Below are 12252 nucleotides of genomic sequence, written 5' to 3'. Positions count from 1 at the left end.
TCTCAGCCAGCAAAAATGGCCCACCGTCGCCCTAAGCCGCATCTCCGCTCGTACTCATTTATCCTCTGAAGCCTGGCCCGTGCTGAGCGTGACGACGAGGACCTTCCCACTCTGCGACGGTCTTCCTCATCACTCAAACTTGAAGGCATTCTTCTCCGCGGCTCGCACGTTACGCTGTGCTGAGGCTCCTCCTCCACCCTACGGAGACACTACGTTCCGCTGGCCTTGCGCCGTGCCGTCTTCGACTCCATCCACAACCTCTCCCAATCCTGGCGCGCGTGGAGCCCAGCACCTGATTAGAGCGCGTTTGGTTTCGCCAAAGATGAACGCAGACATTCGTGCCTGTGGGTCCAAGATTCGTTCCAAGATCTCCCGGCACACGTCCGCGTCCCACGGTCGTTTCTCTCCCCCAGACGCCCGACTTGACCACGTGCTCATTGATATCGTTGGACCCCTACCACCCTCTTCTGGCAATCGATACCTCCTCACAGCCATAGACCTCTTTACCCGGTGGCGCTAAGCTGCTCCAATGCCCGACTCAACCGCCACCACGCCTTTTGTCCGCATCCATTTATCCCAGTCCCAGTCTCCCGAGGGGGTCAAAGTAGTGAGGAAGAAGGATCATCGTCGCCCCCTCGAGCATTGTCATCATCTTCGTGCTGAGCGCGAACATTCGAGTTCTTGCTTGCTGTTGTGCATATTTCCTCTCAACATTCGGCCGGATGTGCTGGGGTGCTACTCAACCCGTGACTCCCCTCCAGGACGTTGCAGGTGGAACTCATGTAGGGGAACTATATCTCCTCTACAGTGGCACGCGCTTCACGAGGGCAGGGTTGTCGCAACGACAAAGTGGAATGTATAGCATTCTGTGTGTGCTCGATATGCACGCTGACGGAGGGGTGCCAATCGGGGAAGCGGATATATGCTAGATATGCAGTTTAAGAACCTTCTGATGTCATGCACATTCTGAACACAGGTTTTAAAAAACGTTCTTAGAAGCAGTGTTAACAAAAATTAGCGGAGTTTCAGTATGAGCTTATGTAAAAGTTATCCCCATCTTGTCCCCGTCACGTTTTTGTGTTTTGAACAGGCAGTGGCAACGCCATCAGGCCCAGGACCATTGAATAAGTAATACCTGCTTAGAAATGCATTAACTCCACAAGGAAACGTAATTGTGCCGTCCATGTAAGTTGATTGGGTACGCACTTACATTATTTAGGATGGTACTACTCAAGGAAAAAAGCAAACACGTATGGCAAATTCTTACAAACCCGCGGTGTCCCTCGATTATCATGACGCAGAATGTAGTTTCGCTATACACGAAGATGTTCTTCGCTCTTTCTTTTTTCTTTTTTTTTTCGGTCAGGCACGGTCTTGAGCGCAATATATGTATATTTCGAGGGCGAACCACCATTGGCGGGAGTGCAAATATCGATTTCTTGTCTGCCCCCGCAAGATCAGTCTTCCACTTGACATGTTTTAATCTCTTTCCTTTACTTACGATTATAACGGTGCTTTTGTTGAGGATATTCTGTCCAAAAGGCTGGAACCTTTCCATGTCCCGCATGGTTTCACGAACAGTGGCGTTCTCAGAGTCCACCATGCGATAGGCCGTGATGTTCACAAAGTTGTACTGAAAGTCTTCTAAGTTGTAGGCTTCAATGTCCTGCAATACAGAAGCCGTAATAAGATGTTTGTCGAAAACCTCCCAACAGGCATCATGAAATGTGTTGTCTGTTGTCTACTTTCAGACACCTTACGTCAAGTAAATGCATTTACTTAGGTATGTATTAGGCATTTACAAGTAAAATATAATGCAAGAGACCAGAGTAGCTGGCTTCACGTTTGTGCATCCAGCATCTCCATTTTATTTTTATCCGATTCAATCCATTCCGCATAGAGAGCACTCTTCGTTGTTGAGAACAAATGTGGTGCAGACGTAGATAACACAGATGGCGAATTTCATTGGCACAGCTGGGTCAGAATGCTGCCCGGGGAAGGTGCAAAAATTGTTGGATTGGCAGAACAAGGTCAGACGCGGAGTGCTCCTTTGGGAGTGGATAGGCAAAACATTTTCTCCAAGGGGCGATACTTTTTGACCTCCCCGTTCGCATTGAGCAAAACGAGCGGAACAGCACCGGACTAAACATGCATGCGAGTGGAAAATAAGGGCGGTAATGTCGATCGTTTTTTCCGTGCTTATTGTCGGTAGCGCCAAAATTATTGCGGCACTAACGAACGAGTACTAAAATGAATGGTAGGTAGTGGTTCCGTGAAATCCTTGAGAGGCTACGTCACCATGTACGCAGCGTAGTAAATCCAATCCAAGAAAAAGAGACCCGGACTGCACACTGATTGATCACACCGGGAGCAGAGGGCATTCCATTACCACTGGGGACGCAAAGCCTCTTGAGACCACCAGCAGTAGTCACTTGGCACTTGCATACTCAACGGAATTCGCCATCGGACTGCAGCGCCGTGTAACATACGAGACGTGGTTTGCTTCCACCAAGGGGCAAGTTCAGCATGAGAGTAGCCATCGAGAACGAGATTAGCGGTGACGCAAGCGGAACGCGCTAGATCCTGACTGGCATCTACGCGTCAGCTATGAATGTAGCTCCCTAGTTTCCTGGTTATACCGAGTGAAATTAGTTCAGGTTAGGCTTGTTCAGGTTAGGCTTGTCCAGCTTGCTTCACATCCATTCGCATCCATCTACACGAGACTGCACGTGCCGTGATAGCCCAGTCGCGCGAGACACCACTCTGAATCCCAACTCCGCCATTTGCAATCGAAACATTCGTATGCATATGAAAGCCTATGACAGCTACGATATAGGAACAGCCCCTATTGCTTCACGTGGTCGATCGCAGGCGCGTGGGATGGGTGGGTTTAATATACTTATGATACTTATAATATAATTATGGGTTTAATATACACGCGGACGCAGATAGCGTTCCCCGTCGGTGTAGAAATGTGCTGCAGAGGTAAAAATCGCCCCCGGCGATGAAACCCCCCAATCAAATCGCAAAATGCCCTCTTCGATTTTTATCTGTGTTCCTCAAACTCAAAGAGATGTTACGTCTTTCTGCAGGATATACCAGGGCCCGCCCGCATGAATGTGGAGGACATTTCTCTGCGCCGTCCTGAGTAGTTTTGCCAGTGCTGTATGAAAGAGCAGCGTTGAGGAGGGTATCGTGTACACGAATCACTGCAAGAGTTACTGAGGACACCACTGAGGAGAATCCTTGACTTTCGCGCAAGCGTGCCCAGCTTGCCCGCACTATTTTGGTCACATCACATATAGACTGTCGGGAATGCTCACGTTGGGATTTGAGAGTGCGCACAGGGCACGGCACGTTCGTTTTTTTTTTTTTTTAATTTCATGTTAGCGCCGCGAAGGGACTGTGGCTATGAGCTACGTACAGACGTGGACAGGTATAGAGAGATGAGAGCAGGAAGGAGTGGGGGAAAGGGGTGTTATTATGCGTCCTGGGCCAAATTAAACGGGAACTGTGACAACATTCACCTGGAAAGTCTACCGGAAAGCCCAGAGGAAACCTCAGACAGCGCAGCCGGTGGTAGGATTCGAACCCACCATCTCCGAGTCTTCAGCACGACCTTGGCTACCACCGAGGAGTGAATGCTACCCTCTCGGCCATGCTGCTCGTGCTATACGGCACGTTCGAAGTTGAACTAATGTGAATATGTCGTCCTCCGCCTCGTAAAAGCCTGATATTTTATGACAGCTAGATACAGTGTGACACCACTTGGAGTCTCCGAATGTTATGGCATGACTCGTTGTACTTACGTATGTTGCAAAGTGGTAATGGTACTTGTAATCGTTCATTTGAATTTGGAGAATCTGTAACAGAAAATAATAGAAGATGTGAGACGTTTTAGAGCACAGCATAATAATATTCATTGCTGATTTAGGAGAAGCATAGAACTCTCATATAATACCTATATCTCATAATGAAGGTGTCCGAGCAATGGGCAGAAGACAGAGAAGACACAACACGAATGTGCTTCGTGTTGTGTTTTCTCTGTCTTCTGCCCATTGCTCAGGCACCTTCATTATGATGCTCGTTCACCTGAAGCCTGTAGCTACGCCATTTTATCGTTCTAATACCTAGAAAGAAACCAAGGTGGCGAAGAAGAGTATCTCAACAACTGAGCAGCCATGATAGAAACAGTAACCCTAACGTGTTAGAATACCCGGCGGTTAACAACCAAACGTTAGAGACTTCTGTCACGCCATTCTGGTTCTTAATCTGTTATGCCATTCTGACCAACATATTGGCAACTCACTCCGGCCACTCCTGCGAAATCGGAAGTATAGGCTCCTGAACCAATTGTTTATTTTGTTTTTTGTTTTTTGTGTGGTACAGTACACGGCCGAAGAGCGACAGAACTGATGTAGCAAATAGGAGTGGAGATTACCCAGTATTTGAGCCCGTTGTAGTCACCCAAAGTCATTTCTGTTGCACACTACATTCCTCTGTGCAACGGATAATGTACAACCCGAATTTGTTAGAGCCCATTCCCAAGCCGGAATGGAAGATTAAAAGTACCGTCGTTACCATTATGAGGGCATGCAAATGTTCGGCAATAACGAAAGGCATAATTTTCATACCCTTGAAGGCGTAATTTTTCATAATTTCTGCCTAAATGAAACTTTCTTTTGTGTATGTGCTCCTAACTTTCCCATTGAAGGGTAACTTTCCGTGCTGTGAAAGCTTATCGCCGAGAACCAATTAATCTGAAGTGTCAGGATCTAATTAGTAGCTCTTTTCCCATTTCCGAGTACAGCATAAAAATGTCGCTTTCGTTTGCGATCGGGGCAGCGCTTCAATTAAGCCCTAAGGCCTGTTGATTAGCCCGTCGCCGACGTGCCATTACGGAACTAAACAAGGGAGTTAAGCGCCGGTAGTCCCCTGCAAGGCAGTAAATTTAACCGTGGGAATACAAGAAGCTATTCAAGATACGTCACCCTGTAATTGGCATTGACGCATTGAAGGCATTGACGCATGTGGAAGAATAGCAGTCTGAAGAAAGTCAAAGTCAGTACCCGAAAATCATTAATGGTGGTTATAAGTCACAGAAATGTGCGGTCCGTCCGTAATGGGAAACAAAGATATTCATAATCTAATTTTAGCTGTTTTTATCACAATGCTGGAGACTTGTACACACAAGGCAGCACACCAGAGGAGCGACCTATCCTTAAATAAATGTGGTCCTCATACCCTATACAGGCCTTCGATAATGTACCTAAAGTAAAGCATTATGCTGGATGGTATTCTAAACCCTTCAGGATTCATTAGATTTTCTGTAACCCGAAGGAAGCATAAGGACTGTACTCACGGCTCTAAGAAAGGCAGTAAGGTTTTGAGGTCGGACATCGATGATCATGCTGTAGATGCCTCGGCTCTTGATGTCCATTAGCGTGGCCGTGAAGTTATCCGCCCTCCGGAACAAGTACTGCACGTTCTTCGGGGGAAACGGCCGCACTAATTCTTGCAGACTGATCAAAGCTATAAGCAAAACGAAAACGGGCTACCCAGTTAAGACCTGCTTGTTTACCGGCTCCGGTACTTACAGATATCGTCTTGATACAGCACGGCAATGCGTGTCCAGTTGAGGTAGGCAACCAGGTCCCTAATCGACTTGCCCGTGATCTGGGGGTCAGGATGAAGGTTTATGGAGCAGTCCTTCACGTCGGGCTCTAGGTCTAGTCGACTCTCGATGTGCGGGATATCTAAGGAGTCCGATAACGACTGTATGTGAGCGCCGATCATCGGGTCGTTGGGACCGAAAATGGCCGCCACGCCAGAGCTGATAAGGTTGCAAGCTGCAAAAGTAGAGAAAAAGCATATATTTATTTCTCTGTGTCGTCTAGGCCTATTTTAGTTTGGGAACTGCCGTAAAAATGTACCAGTGTTCTACCTAAGGACGGCAGGAGAAATGTAGCCCGGCAACCCAAAGAGAGTCTCTCTGGGTCTCTGCCAAAGAAGTTATACTGCAGCGCCACCAGGTGCCACCTATAGAGACCCTGTAGTCTTGGGGTCGGCGCAGCTACTTGTCGCAACGTGGAGTGCTGAGGCTAGCTGTTGTAGCCAATAGCAGCAAGCGTAGGGCGTGGCTTAAACGTACAGTTCTTATAATAACTGTAGGTTACAGGTCTACAGGTTATAGGTTGAGTCTTATAGGCTAAGCACGGCTACAGAGAGTTTCAGTAAGCCGCTGATAACGTGGTCTTACTGGAGCCAACCGCAGCTTATCACTCAGCAAGGCTCTGAGTCACACAACACTGTGATTGGCATCGGTATGATACCGGTACGTGCATTAGTAGATCGGATGGTGATCACAGTAGTGAGTGTTGGTAGTCCGTTGATAACGTGGCTTCCCAAGTCCGCACCCAATCAACTGATAAGAGTCTGAGCCATGCACGCTGCCATTTGTTCCGGTAGGGTAGATTCACGATGACGTTATCAACGATCAACGTTGCTGGTCTTTGATTCGACATATTCCTTTACCTTATCGTTTCTGTAGAAACACTGATTTCTAGGGCATGTAGAGTGCGACGTATCTGAGTTAGGCTGGTTCACATTACTGCGTACATGGCTGCGTATAGCTTCTTACGTCTATCTTCGCTCCATTCGGAAGGATGCTCCGTTGCTATGATTCGCCGTCAGCGGACGTAACACGCAAGCGCAACCGTAAACGCAGCAGTGTGAATCACCTTTTAGTTTCTCCTGTTATCATTATTATCATCGTCATCATCTAATAATTGAGTTATAATCTGACGAATCGTACATCCAGAAAGAAATATTTTATTTTATCTTTAAAATATATGTTAAACTTGTCTTCTTTACAAGTATTGTAAACAATTGGCAAAACAAAATAAACAATTTAAATTATTAATTGCGCGCGACAAAAAAAAAAATCGAAGTATCGCTGCCCACAGAGGGGTTGCTTTCGATGCAACACCCGCATTTCTGTGTTATTGTACAATATCCACGCTACAAGAGAGAATGAAAGTAACGTGAAAATTGGCGGTCATGTCTGACGCTGTACTCTCAGTCGCGTCTCATGCAATGCTGATACGCATACCGATATTGGGATGGCTATTCTTTTTCTCTCTTCTTACGCATTTATGCGAATGAAGACCCTGTATCATGCGGACAAATACAGGCTCAACAGGAAGAAGACGACCGAAAGTGGAGCCTGGACCGAGGCCGCATGAGATATGAGATCACACGCGATATTGCTCATTCTCGAGGAATGCCAGTGGGCCTTCTAGGAACCCATTTTTCGATTCACTCACCAGTCTTTTTACCTGCCGCTGCCTGACAGCTCTGACAGAGCATTATGCAATTTCGCTTCCCCGTACTATATGCGCATCCCAAAGAGAAAAGTTCAGGAAGCTGCTCTATTCCATTTCTCTTTTTTTTTTTTCAAGTTCGCCTTCACGTTGTCTGTCTGTAGAGATTGGAAGCCAGTCCAGATGAAAGCTGAAGACGTCACCATCAAAGAATTGCGTGCAAACGGGATTGAGAAGAACTGCGTGTTTGGTAGAACACAGGAAGAAGGAAGAAAAGGCAACGACGACACAAAACTAAACAAAAATGCATGTCTTACTTTTGCACAACTTAAGGTATAGTTCACGCGCTGCGTCATCGTAGTTACATGTCTATTCCTTTTCTTTCTTCTTCTTCTTCTTCTTCTTTTTTTTTTTTTTTTGTCTCATCTCTGATCGGATTTCTGCGAAACGCAGCAACCTAACCAATCGTAATGGAAGGGAATCCGCCGATTGAGGAGCTGTCGGAGTGGTTTGCCGTGTCTAGTGATGGCTCTCCCGCTCCCTTTTGCACGGTTTACTGTCTAGACAACTGTTTAATTCAATTGATTTCTCCACCGTTAGACGCCGTTTGAGTGGTGCGCGACACGCCGGACGTATGGAGGTCGTACTTTGAGCCATCTTTGTGTCCATCGTCTTTTCTGTTACCCAAGAGAGCCGATATGCTTAGCGCGTTTCATGCCCGTATACTAACGTAGAAAGTTGGGTTATTTCGTTAATTGGCACGATGACGTCGAAAATAGCAGCAAAACCAACAACAACAACAACAACTAAATCATGACTATGGCCTGGGGTGATTCACCGCTTGAGAGCAGTACCCTACCCCATTACACGAGAAGCATGAGATGTGAAATATGAAAATGATAAGTTATGTGCAAGTACAACTCTTGAACTCCCGTCCTCTGGTTGCGCAACGCTATACGTCGCATAAAAGGAAGAAGCACATGAAAGAAACGCCAATGGTCCTTGAGATGCAGGGGAGGACCCTACAGCGTCTGGAGCAAGCCGGTAGCCAAGAGGAACTCCAAGAACATCAGAAGTCATCGACGGTGTTGCACATGGCTCTGACATGGGCCAATAATTGCAGCCAGGTTGAACGTCTGTCGGCTAGCAGTACTCAGCTGGGCACAGAGTTGCCGCCTCTCCGTTTCGCAGAGCTCACATTCTGTTAGGACGTGCTCAATGTTCGCTACAACGCCACATTTGGAGCATAGGCAGCTGTCACAGTATCCGATTCGGCACTTAAATTGTGGAGTGAAGACAACGTTGAGACGAAGCCTGTGCAGGAGGGACGTAAAATAGCGTGGTAAACGGTCAGGAACTGAGAAGGACATAGTGGGATCCACCGAATACATGAGAGACCACACTGCAGCAAAACCAAGACATAGAAACAACATACGGCAACTGTTGACAGTCACCAGTTGCCCCGTGTTGTTTCTGCGTCTTCCTTAATTGGATGCATAATATAAAGCCCCTAGACTATAGGGAACACGAAAGGACAGACACAACACTGTCCGTGTTCCCTAGTCTCGGGGTTTTACATTATGCATCAACTTCACCATCTCGCTTGCTTTTTAGCCATCTTTTTCCTTAATTTGTTTCGGTTTTCCTTTTTCTTTTCCTCTTTTTTTGTTTTAATGTCCTCACACACAGGAAATCTAATTCGGATTTGTTCTTTTGCCGCCAGCTCGCCGTCGGGATTAGTTATGGTTAGTTATTATTAGCTATTATTATTATAGCCATGGCATTGCCAGATTTGGCTAAAATCCTAAATTTGGGCAATGGCGACTTTGATATTTTCTGACTACTTTTTTTTTTAGTTCGGTGTTAGAACCGTGAAGCTACTGTGGCTACGAGCGGCATACAGATGTCGACAGATGGAGAGACGACAGCAAGAAGGAGTGGGGGACATGGGGGGGTTAGTATGTGTCCTGGGCCGACTTCAGGGAGGGGGAACTGTGCCGCCATTCGTTTGGAAAGTCTTCGGAAAACCCTCAGACAGCACAGCCGGTGGTGGGATTCGAACCCACCACCTCCCAGTCGTCAGCGCGACCTTGGCTGCCACAAACGGGCGGGATGCTTTTCTGACTACTTGGCGGGGTGCTTCTTGGTGCTGCCCCTACGCCGTTCCATCGAGGCAACCCACCTAATGCCGCAACACATTGACTTCTCTCTCCCTTGATGATCGACATTTTCTTGCTCGCTAGGACGTGCTCCAGATTACTGTGTGCGTCTGTGTTGGGATATTAGTACTCGTTAAAGAGCCCCCTGGCGGGTAAAATTAATCCACCGACGCACCGTTGTGGTTTCTCTCGTGATCATAGTTGTATTTCACTTTGAATTGGCAGTAGCCACTGGTGTAGTCCGTCCGCTAGGTATCTTGTGCTTGGAAACGGAATCATAGTATAACGACACAAACACACGCGCGCGCGGCCTGACCACCGTTCTTTCGGAACATGTCGTGGATCCTAAGTTTTAGCAACTCATATTGTGTATGTTCTACTAAAAACGGCAGTCCTGCGTCCATAGCAAAATTAGCTTGGTGGAGATCTTTACCATATTACCTGATACCTGCACAGCATGAAGGAAATTGCCAAGGAAGCTATAGAAGACTGTTTGCTACCTTCTCAGGGTGCATTGATAATCTTTCAGGATTCTGACCTGGTAACCCTGATAGCATTTTAAATGCGGCCTCCGTTTCTGAAAAGGATGTCTCTGTTGCAGATTGAGAACAATAGTGAAAAGAAGAAGATCGAGCGGAGGTGTTAGTTTGGCACACTGGTTCTGCAAGATGGTGTCAAGAAGCGAAGGATGTGCTCTCATTCGTACTGCGAAGGTGCAGCAGGCACTCCTCGCAGTACTCGCGGTACTCGAAGAGAAAGGTGGAGACACATCCTGCGAATAATCAGATTCTTAACGGGCGATGATGTTATTCGATGTTTTCAGACGACGTAAATAAATATATAACCCATATAACTAGCTCACCCATATAACCCATATAACTAGCTCACCCATATAACCCATATAACCTCGCGCACTGTCGCTGACATTTATTTGTTCGCGGAGCTGACGTCGCTGACGCCGGCCACACTGACATTGCGCACAGGTCTAAAGTCTAGTGCCGTGCGAATATTCGAATTTTTGGAATATCGAAGCGAATACTTACACGCTCGATTCGAATTCCCAACCGAGTACGAATTGCGGTATTCGAATTGCGAATCGAATCGAATGCCTCTTCCATACCGAATACATTCGAATAGTTGCCGCGCGAAAAGCCACGCAAGAACAAACAATTAACCTATATAGTGAAACCGCCAGAGACACCGTTTAAGTGCACTAGTAGACTCGTCCTGTACCTTTCGTTAAGTCAAAACGAGATGGCGCTGCACTCTGTTTCGTCCTCGAATGCACCAGCTTCTGAATGCACACTGACAAAGATTTGGCGCTTGTATACCGCTGCAAATTAAAACGTATCTGTTCTGTGCTTACGTTTCCTGTACGTTTGCACTTTATTTCCAATCCGCCTGCCTATGCGTGCAAACCGTTTCATTTTGCAGCGATTCGCATCGTATTCGCTTCGTATTCGAATATCCAAATCGGCTATTCGCTTCGTACTCGCTTCGGTTTTGAAACCACTATTCGCACGGGTCTACTAATTTCAACCAAACGCGTTTACGTTTTTGTCCGAGCGGGCGAGCGAGCGTCTGCGTGACTGCGCATGCGCGCAATGTTCAATGGGAACGGGTTTCCGGAGTGACGCTTCCCCTCCGCTCGCAGTACCGCTGACTGGACTGTGCTTGCGAGTCAGTAGTTCGTCGCCAGCGCGATGAGTGTCGCTCCTGTGCAAATAGGCGCCTTATGGCAGTCAGAAACAGTTACTGCCATGATACTGTAGAACGTAATCAAGTGTGGTTGCATTTAGAAGCAACAGGAGGTTGATTCACATTTTTCTTGTGGCTTCAGTTGACCAGATGGCGTCGCCTCGGGCTTGGCTAAAAGCGGTCTTCTGCGCACCGCTCGGCGCTAAACAGTAAACGTAGCGAGATGTACGCACATTCTTTCCTCAATTAATTAATCAGCTAGAACTGCCTGTTACTTCGCGCGGGTCTGACACAAACACATTCTGCCAGACCCGCCATTTCTGCCCCCCTATACGAGGTCATCACGTCTTACAACTCCACGCGCTTCGGCTGGCCACGACGTGATATTGCAGTGGGCACCAGGTAACCGTGGAATTCAAGGAAATGACGCAGCTGACGCTGCAGCGTGTCGAGCACACCAGCTTGTGTCTACGGGGAAGGTGTTCTTTTCGCGATCGGATGCGAAATGCGTGCTTCGTTCCCTTCGGGATCGGCTCAGTAGGAACCTGTGGTTTCCTGGCAATGCACGTCCTCTGTGCTGTTTACCATCGACCCTGAGTTAACTTTCCGCGCCCTCCGTCTCTTCCGCGTTCCATGGAGTGCCTTATCCACCGGCTCCGGCTGAATGTTCCCTATACTACTCGGCTGCTTCACAAGATAGGGAAGGCGGACTCGCCCAACTGCCCTGACTGTGGCGCCCTCGAGGATTCAGAGCATATACTGGTGGTGACAGTCGCCCTCTTGCGTTATCTACGGTTTGTGTGCCCGACCCCCGCATGAAAGTCTGGTTGCGCTGCGTGCCTTGGTCGCGTTCCTGTATGATATTGGTGCCGACGATAAGTTTTGACTTTTGTGCCTTTGTTTCCATTACTGTTCTTTTCTTTTTTTTCACTATTCTGACTTTGTGTGATTATTTGTATGTTTTCTGAGTTTTCTATGTGGTATGGAGTAGCCGGCTTCCACGTTGGTGGTGCCAATTTTCTCAATTTTTTTTCTTTTTCACTCACTCACTCGCACGGGTCTATTCACCATAG

At 47.4% G+C, this 12252-nt stretch overlaps 1 protein-coding gene across 6 annotated transcripts in view; it reads right to left on the bottom strand.

Annotated features, from left to right (window-relative positions):
• The window catches only part of LOC135401064 (glutamate receptor ionotropic, kainate 2-like), a 259479-nt gene that overhangs the window by 20238 nt on the left and 226989 nt on the right, over positions 1–12252 (bottom strand). For all 6 annotated transcript variants that reach the window (XM_064633200.1, XM_064633201.1, XM_064633202.1 and 3 more), the window contains 4 exons: positions 5598–5849; positions 5363–5532; positions 3810–3863; positions 1502–1666 (listed from right to left, as the gene is read on the bottom strand). In XM_064633200.1, coding sequence (XP_064489270.1) covers positions 1502–1666; positions 3810–3863; positions 5363–5532; positions 5598–5849 — 641 coding nt within the window. The remainder of the gene's footprint in view (positions 1–1501; positions 1667–3809; positions 3864–5362; positions 5533–5597; positions 5850–12252) is intronic.

Source organism: Ornithodoros turicata, chromosome 7 (assembly GCF_037126465.1).
Source record: "Ornithodoros turicata isolate Travis chromosome 7, ASM3712646v1, whole genome shotgun sequence".
Taxonomy (NCBI): Eukaryota; Metazoa; Arthropoda; class Arachnida; order Ixodida; family Argasidae; genus Ornithodoros; species Ornithodoros turicata.
This window is presented reverse-complemented; position numbering and strand designations above follow the sequence as displayed.